The sequence below is a fragment of the Astatotilapia calliptera genome, chromosome 4, assembly GCF_964374335.1.
Source record: "Astatotilapia calliptera chromosome 4, fAstCal68.1, whole genome shotgun sequence".
In the NCBI taxonomy this organism is placed as follows: Eukaryota; Metazoa; Chordata; class Actinopteri; order Cichliformes; family Cichlidae; genus Astatotilapia; species Astatotilapia calliptera.
Genome location: NC_137425.1, coordinates 25,959,240 through 25,982,349, shown reverse-complemented (window position 1 = coordinate 25,982,349; position 23,110 = coordinate 25,959,240). Strand labels below are relative to the sequence as shown.

The 23,110-nt window shown below is 41.8% G+C and overlaps 1 protein-coding gene across 1 annotated transcript; it reads left to right on the top strand.

Moving 5' to 3' along the window:
- The first annotated feature begins 11,390 nt into the window (after window positions 1-11,390).
- On the top strand, window positions 11,391-20,048 carry LOC113021182 (SRY-box transcription factor 10). The gene is made up of 4 exons (XM_026165675.2): window positions 11,391-11,721; window positions 13,851-14,676; window positions 16,850-17,010; window positions 17,250-20,048. Exons 2-4 carry the CDS (start codon window positions 14,240-14,242, stop codon window positions 18,044-18,046), a joined length of 1,395 nt encoding a protein of 464 aa, XP_026021460.1. The 5' UTR covers window positions 11,391-11,721; window positions 13,851-14,239; the 3' UTR covers window positions 18,047-20,048.
- Window positions 20,049-23,110: the final 3,062 nt, after the last annotated feature.

The following is a 23,110-nucleotide window of genomic DNA, read 5'->3' as shown; positions in this document are numbered from 1 at the left end:
TGCATGGATCTTTTTTAATCTTCATTTGTGGACAAAGAATGAAGATCATGAGCCTCCACAGTTATTTCCACTAAAGGATCGTGTCTGTTTCAAATGAAGTGATGTACGATCAGTGACATTATTTTTTCAGTTGACCCAGATGCTTTTTGCATGTGTCCACCCTTGGTTTCTCTATCTCTTTATTTAGCAATTGCAGTATTTTTCTTGCTATGTTTTTTTAAACGCATTGAGCAGATTTAAATGATCTGTAAGATAATTTCATTCTATTTTTATTTACATTTACACAGCAAACTAAGGATTGTAATTTGCACATCTACCTAAATGTTGAAGTTAGGCTTTTTTTTACATGCATTTGGACAAGTATGCGCATTTCAGTGTATGGATGTGTGTGTATGTGTGTGTGTGTATATATATATATATATGAGCAGCTGTGGGCCCTGCGTTTGAACTCTAGCTCACATGGGCAGAGTGAGGGAGGGCTGCAGGGTGAGAAGCCGATAGGAGAGGGGACTGATGCTCGACAAACTCGCCATCTCCCTCTCCCCTTTCATCTCCCTCTCCCAGCATCAAACAACGGACTCTTTCATTCAGGCAACTTTGCAGCAGCCACCCCCAGACCCTCGAGGCCCCCACCCTTTCACGCTGCTTAATTCAATGTTCCGAGAAAAACTCATGATTGGAAAATGACTTCTTTTTTTTTTTATCCTTCTTGTTTTCCGTATCTCTTCTTAAGCATCGGCCCTCTTCCTCTTCTCCCTGACTCTGGTTTTCTGTCTATCATCAAAACAACTCATGTCCTGTAAACACAAAAGAAGTAAAATCCAGGTCAGCCCTCTCCCAGCGCTGGACTACACAGTGATGGTTCAAACCACTTCCAGTGAGCTTTCACTGCCTGATTCGGTTAAGATGCATGAACATTACATTACGATCACACAAATAATGTTACCATGTTTACTGTTTTGAATGCAGTTGATCAGAAAAGAGAAGAGGCAACTACAATGAAAGTTTGAACCCTGAGTAATAAAGATGTGACGACGTCTTCATTGTATACGCCCTACAGAACCTCCTCTAAAGCTGTATGACTTTAAAAAGATGCTATAAATGTGAACCTGTCATAAAATGTCAAAACATATCCTAGAGTATGTTGAGCAGTGTTTGGTGAATGGGACGTTATCAAACCCTGACATCAATGAGCGAATCTCTGAATGTGTTCACTTTTAGAAAACACTATGAATAGGTTCTGTACAAAATAACTAACACAGGCTACACCAGTCCTGCAATAACACCACCTTTCATTAGAGTTGCACTGGAGTTAATCCAATGTTATGATCATTTTAGAGGCTGTAGTTTATCAGAACTAGTTCTATTTTTATATGCTACCAGGTAATCTCCCAGTTTACATTTATTTAGTATGTGTACAATTAACTAAGGTAAGTAGAATATCTTCAGTTGATATAAAATGGCATCTGTAAAACACGGCAGAGGCACTATCGTGCTTTGGGGCAGCATTTCGGCCTGTGGTGTCAGGGATCTTGTCAAAATTGATTGAATTATGAACACAGAAAAATATCATCAGACTTTGATCCACCGTGCAACCATCTAAAAACTGTCTGATTGGCAGCAGCTTCATTTTCCAGCATGACAATGATGACAAACACACTGTCAGTACAATACAAATAAAAGAAACCAGTCATGGACTGGCCCCAGAGCCCAGACTGCAACATTATTGAAGCAGTGACAGAAAATGGATGAAAAACATCCAACAAATAAAGAGAAGGAAACCTGGAAAACTATTCCTGAAAACGGCTTAAAGAAAGCTGCTTAAGAGAGATCAGAGTGTGTTGAGGAATAAAGGTGGTCATGTCAGATATCAACCTAAAGGTTTGATAGAATTATACAAACTCTTTTGGGGCGATCGTGGCTCAAGAGTTGGGAGTTCGCCTTGTAATCGGAAGGTTGCCGGTTCGAGCCCCGGCGTGGACAGTCTCCATCGTTGTGTCCTTGGGCAAGACACTTCACCCGTTGCCTACTGGTGGTGGTCAGAGGGTCCAGTGGCGCCAGTGTCCAGCAGTCTCGCCTCTGTCAGTGCGCCCCAGGGCAGCTGTGGCCACAATGTAGCTTGCCATCACCAGTGTGTGAATGGGTGGATGACTGGTTGTGTAAAGCGCTTTGGGGTCCTTAGGGACTAGTGAAGCACTATACAAATACAGGCCATTTACCATTTTGCCTCATGTGCTGTATTTACATACATGTCTGATTGCATGGAAAGGTACGTTAAGTACCTTTTGCATGGTGCCAAATGAGTGGAACTATACAGAATGATTAACTGTAAATTCTACAGTGTCAAACTCGCTGCAGTTACTGAGTAAATACACTCCATTACTTTCCATCAATTGTGTTTGCACGTATCTGAAAAGCATGTTGTTGTCCTCAGCCACTAAAATGTCAAGCCAAATAAGTTATTTATTAAGACTTTTGTTTGGTGACCAAGGGTAAAACAGTCTGAGAGAATCATTAAAAAATGAACATTTCAGGAAGAAACATCATTGCTGTGCGATGATGTCCCAAACAGCAACCAGCCAGAAATGCAGCAGTGACATCCAAACAAAGGGGACCCTTGTTCCCCGCTGAATTCTTGAACATCATTTTCTACATTTTCCTGCAAATGACTCAATCTCCACATCCCTCGCCTCTCATTCCGCCCAATTATCATTTTTCAAGTGTGTCCCCTCGTCCTACAGAGATGGGTTGTTTGGGAGTTTCCAGATATTACCATGTGTATATGTAGGGACGTGTAACAGAGCTTTCAAAAATTTAACACACACATATATGTATATATAGGTAGATACACATTATATTGTCTGGTATATGCAGAAACTGGTATATTTTTAAAAAATCATAGTAATATGACTGGGTTTTCTTACAGAAGAGACAGATGCAAATGATACAAGGCACCATTGAGGTTAATCTTTCTCTTACTCCTTCTGCATCATCCCTCTTTTTGTACTGCGTCTCTTTTTGCAGTCACAGCTGCAGCTGGGCTCAGCAGGCCATGGATTTATAGGCTTCTCTTGGTGGATACAAAAGGATCATGCGATGCAGCAAACTGCAGCCACAGAATGCATTTATTTCCAATCAATGTGTAAACATTAAAAAGATATTTTCTTATCATTTAATATACAGGCATCTGTTTGGTGACTCACTATGTGCTGCATACTGTTTTACTGTAAGTGGAAGAGGTAAAAGCTTCTGAGCTAACAGCCTATTTTAGTAAAAACAAAAAGAAGCTGCATAAGGGGTTAAACTAATGTCAATAAACAGATGGCTTAATTAATCTATCATGGCAATTGCCAGTTTTCCACTTTTCTTACAGTGATTTCTTTGAGTCTTTTAATATTATGTACCATAGACTAGTTTCTGCAATTTCATCTTATTTTTAAATTGTTGAACTATTTGCCCCACAGTGTTTCAGAGTAGTGAACTCCTCCTCATCTTTTCAAAAGACTCAGCCTGACTGGGAGGCTTTTTTCTTTTTTAAACCACATTGCTAAAAAAAAAAAAAAAAACAAGTATCCATAACTCGAAATTTTGAGTTATTTTTTTGAAAAACAGAACTCCGAGTTCTGTTTCTCCAAATTTCTAGTTACTTTTCTCAAAATGTCAAGTTAATAACTCAAAATTTCGAGTTAGCTCTGCCAATCAGTAATCTACGTGAATGAGGTCACTTTCTTGTTACCCGGAAGCATATGGCGCAGAGTAACGCGCACTCAAAACCGGATTGCAAGTACGTTGGCTGATAGTAACGCCATGTGATTCAGCTAATAACACAAGGATTTCATTATTTTTGAAGTCACAATGAAAATACTCAGCAATCTGTGCGTTCATGACTGGATGTAATACTGGTAGCTTAGCTGTAGCATTTGTAGCTGAGGGCTTCAGCTTCCGGGTAACATGGAAATGACGTCATTCACGTAGATTACTGATTGGCAGCGCGAACTCAAAATTCTGAGTTCTTAACTCGAAATTTTGAGAAAATAACTCGAAATTTAGAGTTATGGGTCCTTTTTTTTTAGTGCCAGAAACGGGCTTCCATACATTGCTGACCTGTTTCCAGTTCATTAAGAGTGAGATGCGGTTGAATTTCCTGGTGCCTTCATGTAATAAACAGCATTTGCCCTTTTCCTGATTTCTTAGGTTTTTGAATGTTTGTTCAATTTAAAATTTTCAGATCGTCCATCAGATTTTAATGTTAGATAACGATAATCTTAGTAAATATAAAATGTAGAGTTTCAATTTGCATTATTTATTTTTATTTATTAAGGGAGGAAAGTAATTGTGTCCTCTTGTTATATCATGACCTTAGCTGACTAAAAATGTTTTTTAGAAAGCTGAACTCAGTTTAACCAGTTACACCCAGGCCACATCTACCACATCACATCTATCAGTCTGGAAAGGGTTACAAAGCCATTTTTAGGCTTTGGGATTTGAGTGAACCGTGGTGATAAGTGTCCAAGAACGCACCAACAACTCATCCAGGAGGTCATAAAATAACCCAGAACAGCATCTAAAGAACTGCAGGCCTCCCTTCCCAGAGTTCATGATTCAACAATAAGAAAGAGACTGGACAAAAATGCCATCCATGAGAAATTTTCTAAGATGAAAACTGATGACCAACAAGAACACAAAGGCTCATCTCACATTTGCCAAAAAACATGTTGATGATTTTGAAGACTTTTGGGAAAATATTCTGTGGCAGATGAAGCAAAAGCTGAATTTTTTGGAAAGTTTGAGTCCCATTACATCTCGTGTAAAACTAACAATTTTTCATAAAAGAACGTCATACCAACAGTCAAACACGGTGATGGTGGTGTGATGGTCTGGGGCTGTTTACTGCTTCAGGACCTGGATGACTTGCTGTAGTTGATTCGGCTTTGTACCAGAAAACGCTGAAGGAGAATGTCCATCCATTAGTTTCTGCTGTAAAGTTCAAGCACAGCAGGTTATGCTGCAGGGCAATGATCCAGAGTGGGCCAAAATTCCTCCACAGTGATGTGAAAGAGTCATTGGCAGCTATCACAAACACTTCATTGCAGTTCTTGCTGCCAAGGGCGGCACAAACTGTTGTTAGGTTTAAAAGGCAGTGACTTTGGCACAGATGGTCAGATAGACTTGGATAGCTTTTTATTCTTCCCTTAATAACTGAAATCATCATTCAAAAACAGCATTTTGTATTTCCATTGGTTATCTTTGTCTAATATGTAAGTGAGACAAATATGCAAAAAAATAAGAAATCAGGAAGAGGACAAATACTTTTTCACAGTTAATCTGTTAATTTATTATGTTTTTAACGTTGCTGTTTTAGTGACGCCTGTAGCATTCTCTCTGATCTCCTTTTTCTTTTCTTGTCATGTCTCTGTGAGTATTCTCCAGTCTCTGTTTTTGGTATCTGAAGAGAATGGATGCCTGCTCAATCAACTGCAAAACAAATCTTTCTTAGAGCATCAATAAAAATGTTTGTCCAAAATGCACAGCACCATGTTTCAACACAAACCCCTCTTATACTGTCATACTGTGGAGGCATGATGATTTGGGCTTTTTTGCAGCCACAGTACCCGAGCACCTTGCATTCAGAGTCAACTACAAATTCTTCTGTATAACAAAGTAGGGACGCTTGGCATAACAGGAGAATGATCCTAAGCAGAGCAGCAATACTACAACAGAATGGTTGAAAAAGAAAAGAGTCAAAGTGTTGCAATGACCCAAAGTCCAGGCCTCAACCCAATTAAAAAGCTGCAGTTGCACCTTAGAGAGCTGTAGACAAATGACCTGCCAGCCGGTACAGAAGAGTGGGCCCAAACTGATAAAATCATGCAGAAAATTATTACTTCAAGTTATTGCTGCTAAAAGTGTTTCTAAGATCTACTGGGGTGCACTTAGTTTTTCATAGAACAGTATATGCACTTTGTCAGCATGTGCAGTAGTTTTGTGAAACATGATCAGATCGCTGTGAAGACATTTGTTTTTAAAGCATGCGGTCACCTCTGAATATCCCTCATTTTTGCAGTTGGTGCAGTTTACTGCACAGCAGCTTCTCGCCATTAGCCTGACTCTGTCAGATAAGAAGAGTGTTTCTTTCTGTGCCTCGGTTAACACAACATTTCCCCTCTGAGAGTCATGTGACAGCTGAATTACATTTGTTTGACCTCGCTTTAAGGAGTGAGTGGCTGGATCACGACTGTGCCTAAAAAATATTTAGGTGTGGGAATTTGGACCAGTGTGGTGGCCTGCCACTGCATAGATCCCACTCGCCTTTTGCAAGTGAAAATCTAAAATATGTCCTGGTTCACAAACAAGTGGAATGAGGATTAAAGAATCCCAACAAAGAACAGCCACAGATAACTAAACGGTCCCTCTCTCCATCTCACCTGGGGCCCTTACCCCATTACCCCCACCCACTCCAACACCAGCACTGCATTTCGACCCACACCCCCCACCTCAACCCCCATATATCAATTTCCTTTAGATGTTCCCCCTCACACAATTGGAGTAACTAGAGTCTTGCCTTTTTGCGGGCGGTGGAGAGATGAAGCAGAACACACAATGGCCTATTCATTTAGGTAACAACACACACAAACACACAAACTTTAAGCACATAGACTTTCATGTAAACACATTGTACCCACATATTACACACTCACACAGCATCCCACCTCACTCCCCAGCTGCAGTAAAAGTCCCCCCAACCCATCCAGCCTTACAAACTGGTAGAGAGAACAGGCGCTTTGGTGGTATAGGCACAAAGATTGGATTCACTGGTGGCCAAAGGGAGACGATTTAAACGAAACACAGCTGCAGGAATTTAAGAATGATAGATGAAAGGAAAACATGAGGAAGAATGATAGATTAAATAATTTTTTATTATCTATTTGAAGATCTCTTGATAGTATAAATTGGATGTAACTGATATGCATCACTCCTATAAAATAAACATAAATTGTAAAAGTTCCATTATTTACAGTGTTTGGCTGTGATGTGGGATTACTACAGGCTAGTTTTAATTTGGAGAAACGATCTAATGTGCAGAATGAATAATGATAATGAAATCAGGATAAACTCCCACAAAGTTCTTGGGAAAGCCTCTGAATCCTTACCGATTCCAGCTGCGCCACTGTCTGCCGGACCCTGACCTCTTTAGGGGAATTAAAGAGGAATCCATCAGTATCTTGGTATTATACTCTCTATTACTCAGACTTGAGTGAATTTGTCAAAAAATATATGAAAAAAAAACGAGTTGATTACATTTGTAATGACTTAATAACTGCACTATTAACTTTGCACCGGATCCTTCTGCAAGGTTCACTGACCTACTTCAACAGGGGGACACTGAAACACCTGCCGTTTGCTGCACAGGTGCACAAAATAAAGAGAAAACGTGATTAGGGTTAGGTAACGTTCTCAGCATCTGAGACCTGGAGACTTACTGAGTGTGTTACTCTTCTCCAACAGTGGCTGTAACATCTTTCAGAGACCTCAGGACATGTTAAATAAATCTAAACAACCAGATTTTTTGCATTGTTTTTTGTTTAAATGAGCCTTTTAGAAAACAAAAGAAACAGTAATATAGTTTTAGATAAAGGTAAAGTGCACCAAGTAACATGCATGAAAAAAGATTTTTAAGTATCTATTTAAATACGAAAAAATACAAAAAATTTATTTAAATACATATTTAAATATGTTAAATATGTAATCTTTGTGATTTAGTTGACTACCTTAATACAGCTAATAAAGCCTTTATTAACTGGTGCAAATAGCCTGGTGCAAAGTCAGTTCAGTTCACACAACTCCCAAAATAGATATGGTGAACTTATTTATTAAAGAAAATGATCTAACATTTGATATCCCTGTGAACCTCTAAATGTAAGTAAATCTGTCTTGATTTAAATTTTAGTTTCATTTGTATCAACATTTAATGACTTTTAGGATGTTTTATGTCATATTCATTCAGTGGGGATGTCATCACAACATTGATATTTAAGCATGAACTATGATTATTGTGTCATTTTTGTATATATGATAATAATGTGTATAATTGTGTATTTGCTCTCCTGATATGTTTTTGAACGAGAGCTTTAACGTTACACCAAAATGTATTTTCATTTCGAATTTAATAATTAAAAAAAACAGATGATTAGACTGACAGCATTAGTCTCTTTAATATTATTTTACATTTTATTGACCTCATTGATTGCGAAATGAAAAACTGCAGAAATATAGACGATTCTGAAGGTTTGAATGTGTCTTCATATAATTTTTAAAACCTTATATATTTTAACTTTTGTGCTATTTCTGCGTAGTGATATACTAGGTTATAGACATATAGAAATAACCTGACACTAAAGACGAGACACAGCATGATATGAAATATCTCTGTGTGATAACAATGCTTAATAATTTAGTTCCTACTACTTTAAAAATTCTAAATTAAATGTATTTTCTCCATTTATCATTTGCTTTGTCCTCTAAAGTATGTTTAACACCGCTGTACAAAGCCAAGTTGAGTCTTAGAGACGATGGTCGGCTGTGAGAGGATAGCATGACCCTGCGGCTCTGATGGGGGTGAGCCCCCACCAACACACACACACACACACACACACACACACACACACACACACACACACACACACACACACACACACACACACACTGCCATGGTCACAGGACTGCACCGAGACTTCTCTTTTGACACTGCCAACCCACTAACTGCCGACCTTTAGCTGTCATCCTAAGAGATGTTTTCATGTGTTTGTATCTCCAAGTTTGACTTCGAAAAACATCTTCACATGACAAAAGGACTTTTATCATTTGGGCCTGTTTGGGTATACATTCATGTTGGGAAATATGAATCGCCCACTGACTGCTTCAGTGCAGGAAAGTACAAGAAACTGCTAAAATGCAGTAAAACGACATCCCTAAGAATAAGAATAAAAGATGAGCCATCATGAAATGTACATTCCAGAAACAACAGTGTTTCCACTGTGGCGTTTTCGGTGTAAGAATCTCGACATTCTATAGGGGATCGTTTCAGTTCACTAGAAAGCTTTTAAAATATTTTTCTAACAGATTTCAGGATGTTATTCAGCAAAAATTGCCCTAATAAAGTTTTTAAATCTAATATGACTTACTTTTTAACTACTTTAATAAAATATATTACTTACGAAAACAATTTAAATAATACAAATAAAGTATTACAATTATTATGATATAAATAATTCTTTCATTTTAAAATGTTATTTTAATTATTTAACCTTTGACGTTTTCCAATAAGAAAATATTAACCGTCTCCAAGACGAAGCCTTGGACAGTAAATACATGTAAGAGAAGAATTCATGATGGTTATGAAAAAGCCACAATGAGCTCTCCCAAGGCAGTCTGTTTAGAAAGACTCGGTGCATATGTGTATCGCACAATGAATGTCTTGTTTTTCTGAATGCTTAATCTATTTCTTTGCTTAATTGAATTTCTCTCTAAACGAAGTGCGCATAATGTCAAGCCATCCATCACCAGGCTATCCGAAGCGCTGGAAGGGCAACATTTTCGTACGAGAAAATAAAAACTAGTCTCATCTTTTCCCAGAAAGACGCCAACACAAAATAGTTCTTAAAAAATTTGTATATCAAAATTATGTAGCTGCCTTTTGTTCTTTATTGCTTCAGAATCAAAATTGTGGTTCAAACATTAAAAAAATGACGCAAATTTCAGAAACCAGCGCATTTTCACAACCATCTCTCTTCCAGAAATTACATAAATTGACGTTTATGGTCTCACACAGAAGTATTTAGCTCTTGTAGAGAAAGGGGCTATATTTTGGGGCTCTTCGCCCCCATTAGCATCATTTCACAAACACAAGCCAAAGCACTCACGTCAACCCGAGGCCGGGCCGCAAATCCTCAGCTGCACAGGAGGGGGGGGGGGAATCCCGGAGTGTCTCTCTCCGCAGGTCCTCGATTTACAGCTTCAGGAGCCGGGAAGTCCCAGCACAGCTCCCCGGGTTGTGTCCTCGGCGCTCCTGGAGCATTTTTTCCCTTATATGCCACAGACTGAGACTCGGACAAAGAGTGGCGGTAGATGGGGGAGACACAAGCGTTTTCCACAATTTTCTTTTCTTTTTTTTTTTATAGACACAGAACTGCTTTTTGTCCCACAGTTCTTTTTTTTAATTTAAGGGAGAAGAGGGTGCTCGTTTTGATCACATGATTACAATTCACCTGAGATAGAAAAAAAGAAGAAGAAGAAGAAAACAAAGGGAGCAAAGAAAGGAGGGGAACCGGGGGAATGAAAGAGGCAACACAGAGATTCACTCGTGGTTAGGATTCCCTTATCACAGTCAGCATTCATGGATAATGAAAAAAAGTGGTGATTTTTGGACTGGGGGCCGGTGTGTCGCATGGCGGGGATACAAGGGGTCATTGTTGCGAGGAACAGCGCTGGTGGTTGTATCCGTGCGGCCAGTTACGTCCCCTCGCCGTCTCTCCTTTCTGCTTACCAGCACTGTTTGGTTTGAAACGCGCGCTCTCTCTCAGTTAGAGGCGCTGATGCAATTATGAAATCCACACGAGATGCAGCACAAACTGCACGAGCTCTGAAATTGGCGCTAACACCTGTGACTCAATCTGGCTAAAATTAAACATGTTAAGCGGTTTGGATCGTTTTATACTAGGCCAAAAAGGTGCCCATTTTATATCCGTTTCATAAGACATGCCTGATTGTGTTGTGGGTTAATTTGTGTTTGTAAACGTAAGCTCCCTATGCGTTGAAGTAAAAGTCAGAGAATATTGCTATATTTCTTTCTTTCTAAACCAAGTGCGCAACTGGTGCGTAAAACCTGCCATTTCCAAACTTATTTGAGGCCTGCATCGCAGAGCGCGTTTAAGTACCGGGTCTCTTTCTGTTCACAAGGCCAAGACTGACGCCCATTTCTTCTCTTAGTAAATAATCCGGACTCGGATCTGTCAGTGCTGTCTGTGAGCATGTTCTGAAATGAAAAACCCCTTCTCCATAGCCACTGTGTTATATAAAGGAGGAAATTTTCTCTCACTCCTTTTCCCCGAAAAAAGCAATGTACAGGATTGAGGCTTCAATGTAGATGTTTCAGACAGTAAATTAAAGATTCTTTTTTAGATAATAATAATAATAATAATAATAATAATAATAATAATAATAAAGCTGGTTTCCCTGCCAAAATTAATACCCAAACACAGATAGCCCAATTTCACCTTTATCGTCTTATCATTATTGGTGTGATGAAACTATGCATCTCCCAAAGTAAAATAATTAGAAATGGGTGCTCATGTACCCAATTACTCTGTTTAACGTAATAAAAAAATACAAATGGTGCGATGGGTCTGGATAGATAGACAGATAGAGGGAGAGGATGTTAAGGAGCTAGAGAGAGAGAGAGTCCCCGGCCAATCAGAGAGCTCAGAGTCTGCGCCAGTATATGTGCGCTGGTCCTTTAAGATCTCTCCTCCGCATCTTTTTCATTTTTTTCTCTCGGGCGCGTACAAGGAGCTCTTTAAGCCCTGGTACAGACACACAGAGCAAGCATTCATACTCGGGCGGCGCGAGCGAGGGGGCTGGGGAGCGAGCGTCACTTTGGAAACTCGGACGGGAACTCACGGATTCTCGTGCTAAACCGACGACCTCCTTTTCCTCATTACTGAAGTAAGGCGCTTAGCATTTCCAACTCTTTCCTCTCTACAGCTGCTGCTGCTCTCTCTCTCCCGTTAGATTATTTCTTTTCGTCAGAGTCCGAAACTCAGACTTATCATGCACTCTTACCTTTCATAAACATGGATCATTGTTTAGTTATTTATGGTGGGGTTTTTTTGGTTTTTTTGTTGTTTTTTGTTTGTTATTTTAGCCACCACAATGATTCTGTTAAACCATGTGAGAATAGTCCTGCTGCCAAAAGTTAACGATGTTGTAGGGCTACAGTAATATCACCTCTCCTCTTTTCAACAAGTGCTGCGAAGTTTTCCAGCCGATTTGTGTTGTGGTTAAAGTTTCATGTGCCGATCGTCATAATTTATTTGGTCTTCAAGTGTTTTCCCCCTTTATTTTCTTCAGGATTTCATCATTAATTAAAGAAAAGTGCACAACAAGCGCAACAAAGGAGACTGCCAGAACTAAAGGCGATTTATGACTCTACACTTTTACACACGTATTAAAAAGTCCGATTATCCCCCATATTTAATCGAGTTATATTTCGGTATCTGGCAGACACTTAATCTTTAGATTATGAACAACAGGCCCTTTTTTTCAAAACCAAATGAAAGCCAGATTTCTGGCAAGTCGGGTGTTGAGTGTTAGTTCAGTGGGTAGCCCACAGTAAATATCCTCAGTAATGTAATAACACGCGTTATCTAAAGGGTGGGTCGAACGCAGTTAAGCTGTTATCAAATAAATTCAGCGATATCTGTTGTTCTGCTGCACATCGGTAGATGGGTCCAGTTGATTTTTTTATTGGCTTTTCCACTGATTTGATCTTGGTTTGATCTGCTAAAGAAAAAACATACTTAACCAATTGCTCGGTGGCGAAAGCAAATGATCCCCGCTCGGTCAGGTGACGCTGCTTGTTTCATTCTTAAGAAACAACGAAAAGGCACCGATGGTGTTCGTTGTTTCGTAAGAATGAAACAAGCAGCATGTACTACAAACACAAGAGACGCGCGCGTAAATGCGCTTTCCTCAACAGTTTACGCACACAGACCTTTAGAGATGTGATGACAGCCCGCGACGTGCCCTTGCAGACCAGGTGGCAACCGAGCATCAAAATACGCTTCGGACAGATGGGGAAGCTGCACCAGCCGCTCTGTTGGAAACGAATACAATTCCTAACATCCAATTAGATGTTAGGCTAATTAAAAGCTGGTGTTGGAAACATGTATTTAGAGTCACAGCGCTCACAAATGTAATTTGAACTCCTGTGCCGTTTGTAAAATTATAGATTTGGTTAATTAATTATAATTGCGCACAGCAAACGAACCGCCAGGAAATGCAGAACATTGATTCGGACATGTAGTGTGCTGCATGATTACAAAAAACTGTAAACGTATTAAAAAAGAAATATGAGGGAAGCGGGGCGTTGAGAGGCCAACCTTTAAAAAAAACAAAAACAAAAACGACCAGAGCGATTTTCTAAATAGAAAACAAATAATCGGACTGCGTGTTGCTCTTTTCCATGAAGTTTAGGACGCAAACTTCCAGACAGGCTGTTGATTTAATGGACAAAACGAGGACAACTTTAAACCTGCCCCTGTTTAACAAGCTAATTTACAGGAGTGCCCATACACACACACACACACACACACACACACACACACACACACACACACACACACACACACACACACACACACACACACACACACACAAGGGGGGGGGGGGGTTATGTTTCCAGCGGCATGATGTATTTATTCAAGAACCACGCGGTATAAATCCGACTTTTGTGCTGCTGTGGTCTCCTATCATTCCAACACATTTTCTCCGGGGAGCTTGCAATAACTGTAAAACAGTAGCTTGTTTTGGGAGCCGAGGCCCGGACCTGCAGGGGGGATGTGCGCTATAGAGGGCCACAAATATACACATATAGGCATGGTTTCACATATCGTGATATCGTGTTGAGTATTTATGTGGGGTTAATGCTTTCAGATTCGGGACGTTTAGCATCTTAATGCTGGATTCGAAAAGAACAGAAAGTTTTGCTAAATCGTGGCCAACCGTACCCAAATCCGCTGCCGCTCTACCTCTGATTTATTAAGCTGATGCTCCTCATCCCTCTGCTGTTTCAGGTCCTCGCTGTTGGATCTCGATCGCGGGATAAACGGAGGAGAGAAGGAAGGTGTAGTCAGGAGGGAAGTAAGAGCGGGTGAGTTTGGCGGAGAGAGTTGCGCAATAGCAGGTAAACTGGGGTCCAAGGTGCGCATCGAGCCGCCTATGATACCAACAACACGGATGGAAAGAACTTTAATGTGGAATCCTCACAGAGTTTTGCAACGGAGGCTGAGAGTAGAGACAGACTGGCAGTTTATATTATAACTTAGATGAGGCCAGAGAGACAGCCGACCCTCCGTGCGTAAACTGCAGAGCTACACAGAAACAAGAACCAGACAGGTAGAGCTGAGCATTTAAGAACAGCTTTTTACATCCTCTGCGCGCCTGGAGGCTTGTGTGAAGGACGATGTCCAGAGAGGAGCAGAGCTTTTCAGAGGTTGAGCTCAGCCCAGGGATGTCTGACGACAGCCGCTCCCTGTCACCGGGTCATTCCTCCGGGGCCGCTGTTGCTGGGGACTCGCCTCTCCACGGGCAGCAGCATCAGCCGCAGCTGGTCGGGCTGGACGACGCGTCGGCGGGTTGCTCCTCCGTCAAATCCGACGACGAGGACGACCGCTTCCCCGCGGGAATCCGCGACGCTGTGAGCCAGGTGCTCAAGTGCTACGACTGGACCCTCGTGCCCATGCCCGTTCGCGTAAGCAGCGGAAGCAAGAACAAACAGCACGTGAAGAGGCCAATGAACGCCTTCATGGTGTGGGCGCAGGCGGCGCGGAGGAAACTGGCCGACCAACACCCGCACCTGCACAACGCGGAGCTCAGCAAGACCCTGGGGAAGCTCTGGAGGTGAGCAGGCCGGTTGCTTATAGTCCGTCTTAAGGCCCACTTTAAAATCCCGAAAACGTCTGGCTCTCACACACAGTAAATTGAATAATAAATTTAGGTGAATTCTCGTTCCACCAAACAAGAAAGAGACGATTAAGCTTTGACAGATTAAAATAAACAGCCACATGAACACCACCGCTCAAGGGTCACAGCTTAAGTAGCTACTCCAGGAATAATTGAATCAGACACTGAAGACTTTTTATCAAAAATGAACACACGCGCGCGCGCACACACACGTTAGTTATAGTTACAGAGGCATCATCTCAATAAACCGAAACATATCAGCTCAAACACATCAAACACACGTTTCTATTTCAGCTTCTGCAGGCTCACAGAGAGGCCACTGTACAGTATATTCACCACTTTGACTCGTGTGATTTAGTGCACACCCTCCACTTAATGTTCTTAAAGTCGAATACAATGAAAGCCAACACAGTTATAACGTGTTTGAAAAAAATGCCTCGCTCTGTTTTACACGTGATATTATCTGTGATATGTTTCCTGAAAAAAAAAAGAAGTATTTTTAGACTATTAGGAGGCAGCTCAGTCTTCTTTCCCGCTTTAGGCCACAGTTCACCAGTTGAGCAGCTCTTGTTTTTTGGTGCAGTGAGTGCGCCCTGGTCACATGTTTCTGAATCCTGGCTAATTCAATTCACTGTTTTAATTCCTGGGAAACATTAGCTGGAAGGAGTTCCCCCCTGGCAAAGTTCATTTAAAGTACATTCAAAGTTTAAGAAGAAGAATGATCTAGCCTTTTTTATAGTTAATAAACTTACAGTTCCCTAATATTCTGAGTCTTTCATTGCTTCATTTGCTTACAGAAAACCTGCACTTCTTTCATTTCAACCTTCTGTCAGGCAGGCACTGGAGAGTCTTTCCTTCTTGGTTGCTGACTTCTTCAGATTGCTCATTATTTCTTACCAAGAAGGACAGAAAAGGTTAAATGCATTACCTTGCAGGGATCATATTAATTTGATAAAGACTTGACCTTGGGCTCAGTCAGTAGTAGTTAATTGACCCACAAACACGATGAACAGGGAGGCTGAGGAGGGTCAGGGTTTTCTCATGCCACTCCTGTCAGGGGTGTAATAGTAGGAGCTCAGTCCCATGTTGCAGACAGGATGCAACTTTGGGCTGTATCATTTCATTAGAGTTTGGCAGTCAGAAGCCGCTGGCAGGAGTGACATTAGATGCAGCTGTGGAGATGTAGCAAATGAAACTATTGCTGCTAACAAAGGAAAATATGTCATCCTGGCAGGGTTGATAGAAATATGATATGAAGGATTAGGAATTATTTAAACACATAACTGAAGATAGGGGACAGACAACATGCCCCCCCCCCCCCCCCCCCAAAAAAAGGAAACCAAAAACCCAAACAAACAAAAAACAAAAAAGTATTGTTAATGTTTTTATAAGACAGAAAGTGGTAACATTATTGGGTGTTAAAGAGCATTTCAGAGGAGTAAAGAGAGGCTTTTGGAATCACTTCTTCCTACTCTGGGATCAAATTCATTCCTTTAACTCTTAATCAACCTTAAATCAGTTCACAGTGAAACATGAACTGATTTAAGGTTCAGAAATCCAGATTTATCTCGTTATGAAATTGAAATGGAAAACAAAAAAAAGAAAGAAAGAAAGAAAAAAAGCCCCGAAACTCTTCAGCATCTGAAATCCTACACCAAGGAAGAATTGGAAAACATTCAGGTTCCAAAACTGGAACAATCAGTCTCCTCGGTTTCTAATTCTTACAAAGTGTTGGTCAGAGATGAGGTGTGTTCTCTGAGGTGCTCGGTCATCCAGCTTCACGGGAGTGTGAAGTGCTTAAATCAAAGATGAGGTAACAAAGCAAACCAGTAAATTATTTCTGTTGCTGGCTCATTCAAAATGAGCGTATTCTTCAAAATCCAAATATTTTACCCTTTCAGCATTTATCATACTGTCTTTCTACACATTTCAAATAAATCTAAGGTTTTAATCATTTGCAAATCACTGCCAGTCATAAAGGTTTATTCTTTTTTATTCTATGGTCTTTTTGCACCATCCTGTAGAATATGTACTGTATTCAACAGGAAAAAAAGTGACTATGGATCTTCGTAACTTAAACGATCAAATTTACCATTTTTCCCCCCCTGAGGCTTCTTAATGACAGTGACAAGCGACCCTTCATTGAGGAGGCAGAGAGGCTGAGGAAGCAGCACAAAAAGGACTACCCTGACTACAAGTATCAGCCGCGACGCCGCAAGAATGGGAAGATTGGTTCTGGGTCAGGAAGCGAGGCTGAAGGCCATTTGGAGGGTGAGGTCATCTACAGCCAGTACCACTACAAAGGCACCCACCTGGAAGTGGCCTACAGTGGGGGAGCCGGGTCCCCTCTGGCAAATGGGCATCACCCTTATGCTGTAGGTGGGCTGCCGGCTCCCGCCCGCTACTCCACTGTTATGCCTGAGTCCACTGAACATGATGACACACGCTTAGGTAATTGTCTGTGAATCTGCAGGGCAAACGAGCTGTAACTGCTTTCTCTTTTGCCACAGGTCAGAGCCACAGTCCTCCAACACCTCCCACTACTCCCAAGACCGAGCCTCAGTCTGCAAAGGCAGGAGATGGTAAGAGGGAGGGAGCCGGGAACGGGACTTCTCGTGGTACAATGGGAGCGGAAGGAAGCTCAGGTGCTGCGGGGTCTGGGAAACCTCATATCGACTTTGGTAACGTGGACATTGGTGAGATGAGTCATGAGGTAATGGCTAATATGGAGCCGTTTGATGTCAATGAGTTTGATCAGTACCTTCCCCCTAATGGGCACCCAGGGGTTGGGCCGAGTGCGGGGGCTGCAGGAACCACAACAGCTACTCCGGCCTCTCCGTACGCCTATGGAATCTCCTCAGCTCTGGCAGCGGCCAGTGGACACTCAGCAGCCTGGCTCTCCAAGCAGCAGCAGCAGCCGCCACAGCAACACCATGGCTCCCCTCTGAGCTCAGATCCCTCCAAAGCCCAGATTAAGAGTGAGGCCGGAGGTGCTGCGGGTCACTTTGTGGAAGCAGCTTCAGCAGGTTCCCACGTCACTTACACCCCCCTCAGCCTTCCTCACTACAGCTCTGCCTTCCCCTCGTTGGCCTCAAGAGCTCAGTTTGCAGAATACGCCGACCACCAGGGCTCGGGGTCATACTACGCCCATTCGAGCCAGGCTCCGGGGTTGTACTCCGCCTTTTCTTACATGGGGCCTTCCCAGAGGCCTTTGTACACTGCCATCACTGACTCAGCCAGCGTATCGCAGTCGCACAGCCCCACACACTGGGAACAGCCTGTCTACACAACGCTGTCGCGGCCATGACAGATAACGAGACCAGAGCGTGCCGGTGCAGGTTCAGCCCCAACGTCAGACCAGAGGAGCAGAGACAGCAGCAGCAGCAAGAGTCGCGCTGGTGGTGTCAGAGTCGAACGAGATCTGGTCTGGGGGGAGTGGGCAGGCACTGGGGGATGCGTCTGGGGAGGCAGAAGGGGGGAAACACCATTCTGCTCTTGCCCAGATGAAAACATGCTGTCACAGCCTGAGGATGAGCTTGGAGCGTGGTGCTTTTGAGGAGCGGTCGATCATTTGCGGCACTCGGTGGAGGAGTCAGAGTTCAATACATCGATAATGCAAATAAGTAAAATAAAATAAAAATCACCCACCCAACGCCACCAGCAGCACCACAGCAAAGCCTTTGGCACTTCTGGCTGTGTTCATGGGTGGTATGAGATCACGTACTTGTCATCGTGTATCGCAGCAGTCCACAACGCCACGGGCAAACGGAGGGGTCAGAGGTGACAGGGACACAGCGAGAAAAAAGCAAGACTTCGATCTGTGAGCGCGACAAAGGAGACAAATTCATTTTACCCGAGATGTTTGTTTTAACGCCAGGAGAACGGAGTGCCAAACTATTTGCCGGCCTTTCACTTCTCAGGCTTGACTGACCTTTTGTCAAACAAACGTTAGCCTTGTATTCCTTTCGAAAGTCAACACAACAAATACTCATGACATACTGTCCTCTCAGAGCCACAGTCGTCCCTTTTTGAATTCAATTTGTTTATGCTGTGTTCACTTAAAATGCCTTTGTACACTCGACAAATGGGCACGGAGGGGAAAAAATGCCATAAATCCATGCTGTGCTTTTGTTAACTGAAGTGTATATTTAGCTTATTGGGTGTACTTGAAGTTGCAAATGTACTTATGTCGATACACACAAACATGACCAAAGTTTTGAGACCAAAACCTGTACTTTTTATAAAGAAGAAACTGTTCTTTTAAAAGAAAGTTTCTCCCAACATAACATTCAAAGCTACCTTACATTTTGTGGCCAATTAGTGTTTTGTTTTTTTGTTTTTTTTTTCTTAGCTTTGACTCAATTCAAAATGCAATCGTGTCAAAAACTTCCTTTAAGTTTGTAGCACAAAGGCACTGACTCATGATGAAAGGCAGTTCTATTCATCTGCTGATAATCCATTATCACTCAGTGTTTCATGACAAAATCCTTAACAGAAACGTACTTGTTGTTTTAACAACGTGCTGTGTTTACTGTACTGTTTAAAATGACTTTTTGCCATTGTTATCCACTGAAAGTCTACAGCACTGCCTTTGTCTGTTGTTTTGTTTGGTTGAGTGTGAGACAAAATGATCTTTTGATTATAGTTTAAAAAGTTACATTGTAAATAATGCCAACACTGAGAAACAATTTCCAGGCACTGAATGTTTTAACGCAGCCTGATGTCAAATAGAAAATGTGCCTTGTCCTTATTATGACTTTACTACTAACAGCTTTTGTATCAGTACTTACCTTTTGATGATTACTTACCATCTTTATTTACACGTTATACCTGTTATTTCTCTTCCCTACATCCCGCATTCTTCTTCACTGCTTCTCAAATATATCTGCATTTTAAATATCTTAACCTATATCTGCAAAAGAGCTAAACTGAATTTCTTTGTTTTATACGTAATGTATATCGGTACTGCACACATGTGGACCATATGCATGCACCACAGCTCAGGCAGAGCTCAAAGTCAGTTTTACTTTAACCAATTACCTCCAGCATAAGAGTTAAGCTTACATTCTCATTGCTACTATATATGTGTGTGTGAGCTATGGGTAATGTTTTTAATTCCACATTTATTTATGATTTGGTTTCATGTTTGCGTGCACATCCTTTCTCTCAATTTCTCATTTGAGCATTTCACATTTCTTGTGTAACTGCGTCTGAATAACAGCAGGTGTGAAAGCCTGAACACGATGATGATGATGATGACTTTGTATTCTGACGTGAAATAAAGCTTTGTTATTTCTGCTTGAATACAAGCTTGCCTCTTGAAAAGTCATAAATACTACAAATGATGAAAAAAGGTTCCTTTTGGTTGTGAAGACCACAAAAACTCTTCTCTTCTGGCTACAAACTGCAGTGGAAAAAAAAACAAACAAAAGCTCACGTCTTTGGGGCATCTAATGACTCAGCCCATGCTGCTCACATTCCCAACATAATCTCTTCAGCTACTGGATAATTCACTTTGGCTGGCTGATGCTCAATCTGGCCACTGGTAGAGGTAAGCTGGACACGGCTGATAGTGACGTGCATGTGGAGGGCGATGAATGAGACTGTGATGCAGCTACCTTCCTTTACATAAACTTAAAGTAATGCAGCCTCGGGGGGCAGGGTTGGTTATGCATGCATATTTCAGGTTCCTTATATTGTGTGTGTATGTGTGTGCGTGTTGTGGGTTAAGCCTGACTTTTAATTCCCTCTTTTTAATCGGCTGTGTGATACTTTGCAAAGACAAAGAGGGCCATTGAAAGGGATCTAGGGGGAGGAGGGAAACATGGGCAATGAGGGAGCGTACCCATAACTGCCTGGCCTGCCGCTTCAGCAGGATACAAAGGGACTCCTACACTCCATGCAGAGACCCAGCAACCCTCGCTATCTAAGCGTCCCCAACACTCACCCCATCCTAGTACAAAAAAAAAAAAATCAGATAGAAGCTGAAATGGGATTCAAATAATGAAAAGGAGAAGATATAGACAGAGTTATGGGATTTTGTGTCAAATGAATGTCAAAGCAGGTGTCAGACAGGTGACTGTTGAGATACTGCTCAAAAGGCTTTATTTGATTCTCGCAGGCAATGAAACGTTAGCTGAGCACATTCTGTTCATAATCTCCTTCGCCTGAGATGTGAAAGGAGGTGGCACGGTCCGCTCTGATGATCCATGAAAAAATAGAACAAAGGCTCTGTGCTGATACGACCAAACTGACAAACGCAAATGAAGAACCAGAGGAGAAACTCCAGAGTGCAGTAATAGATCAGCCTGTGATAATCCAATCTACTGATCAAGTATAAAAGAAATCAATTATAGAGAATCAAATGAAAGTTTGGGAGGGTGCAACAGGTGAAAGAAAGGGAGATGAGACTCAGTTGTGTTGCAGCTATGAGATGACCACTGCTGATCAAAGGAAGTAAAATGCAGTTCAATTTGTTAGTACAGGGTTGGACCTTCCTGAGATGTTCCTCTGAGATTCTGGTCCATGTTGACATGACAGCATCACACAGCTGCGGCAGATGTGTCAGCTGCACATCCATAATGTGAATCTCCTGTTTCACCACATCCAAACGAAGCTATACTGGATGGTGATCTGTTGACTGAGGAGGCCATTTAAGTACATATTTAACATGAAATTTCCCACTCGTGGGACTAATAAAGGTATCTTATAAACTTAGAAACCATCAAGATGATTTGAGCTTTTTGACATGGTATATTATCCTGTCATGATAACATGTCCAATCCTTTTATCTCCATCCACAAAGGAAAGGAAATGTTCAGCAACACTACTCAGGTAGGCTTAGTGCTCAAACGGGCCTAAAAGCTGCAAAGAAAATAACCACCATGCGATTACATCACCTTTTTTAAATGTTCTTTTTATATTTTTTTTATTATATCAAATTCTGATCATCCAATCAGAATATCACAGGAGAAATCAGGAAACACTTTTTTATGAGCTGTGCAAATTGTAGCCTCAGTTTTCTTTTCTAAGTTGAGACTAGTGGCACAGGTGTGGTCTTCTGGTGTGCATTCAGACTTTAGTTGGTTAAGTGTTTTTTTAGCTTTTGCCACATTCCTCTCAGCTTGCCTCTCACCTCTGGCCATTCTCCTCTGTATCCCCTAGAGATGGGTGCGTGGGAAAATCCCAGCAGATCAACAGTTTCTGAAATACTCAGACCAGCCTGCCTAACGCCAACAACCACGCCTCACTCAAAGTCACTTACATCACCTTTCGTCCTCATTCTGAAGCTGAGTTTGAACTCCAGCAGGTCATCTTCACCACGTCTGCATGCCTGAATGCAATGAGTTGCTGCCATGTGATTGGCTGATTCAATATTTGTGATAATGAGCAGGTGAACAAGTGTACCTAATACAGTGGCCAGTCAGCGTATATCTAGGAAAGCAATAAGAGAAGTCATGTTGTAAAGGACTGAAAAACAAATCAGACAAATGACAAACAAATCAAGTAGGAGGTGGAAGTTCCTGATCCAGCGAAGGTCTCGGGAGATTGTAGTCATTCCCTCTGCTGGAGGCGACCTGATATTGGCCTCCCTGTGTTGGTGCTGGTGAGCATCACGAGCCACCCTCTCCAGCCCATGAAAGAAGCGCAGCATCACCCCGAGGCGCCGTCTCCTCCAATCAAAAGACTCATAGATTAAAGCAGTTTTTCACACATTTTACACATAATTACTAATACCAGCGCCAACTGGCTCCTGCCTGCTGATGCTCAGAGGTCACAGTGACCGACACGCCTTTGCTTTAAGTCGACTACAGAAGAAAAAAGACGAGTTTCTTCATCAGTTTTATTACCAGCTGCATTTTTTTTTTCCTTTCAAATCAGTTCTGTCTTTACATACATGTCACGGAGCTCCCACAAACACACACACAAGCAACATATAATCCGCTCGCCTATTTACTAGAGTATCATCACACACTGCCTCCTACATGAAATCCTTTAATCTGCTTTCTCACAAACTTTCTCTCTGTCTTCCCGCATTCACTCGCCGTCTCTCTGCCCGGGCAACAACCCATTTCTCCTAAAACAATACACTGACTGTTTGGCTGCTTTGTGTTTATGGAGTGGGGCGGGGGGAGCCACACACACCATGCATCATGACTGTGACAATACTTCTCCGTGTAAACATCAACACCCACTGTCGGAAGTGAGGATTCTTACTGTTATCTATCGATCTACTACAGTAATGTGTGCATTTAGTGCTTGTTGCAGTAGGATTCCTAAGTCTTTATGACTTATGAACCCAGAGAGTGTAACTTCACCCTCATTGTAAACCTCTGTTTACATTTCATAGTGTAAGTAACATAAATCAAAC

Bases quoted from the DNA above. Each gene is read 5' to 3' on its own strand.
- LOC113021182 (XM_026165675.2), top strand. From the start codon at position 14,240: ATGTCCAGAGAGGAGCAGAGCTTTTCAGAGGTTGAGCTCAGCCCAGGG. The intron at 14,677-16,849 runs GTGAGCAGGCCG...TCCCCCCCTGAG, and splicing joins ACCCTGGGGAAGCTCTGGAG to GCTTCTTAATGACAGTGACA. The intron at 17,011-17,249 runs GTGAGGTCATCT...CTTTTGCCACAG, and splicing joins GGCTGAAGGCCATTTGGAGG to GTCAGAGCCACAGTCCTCCA.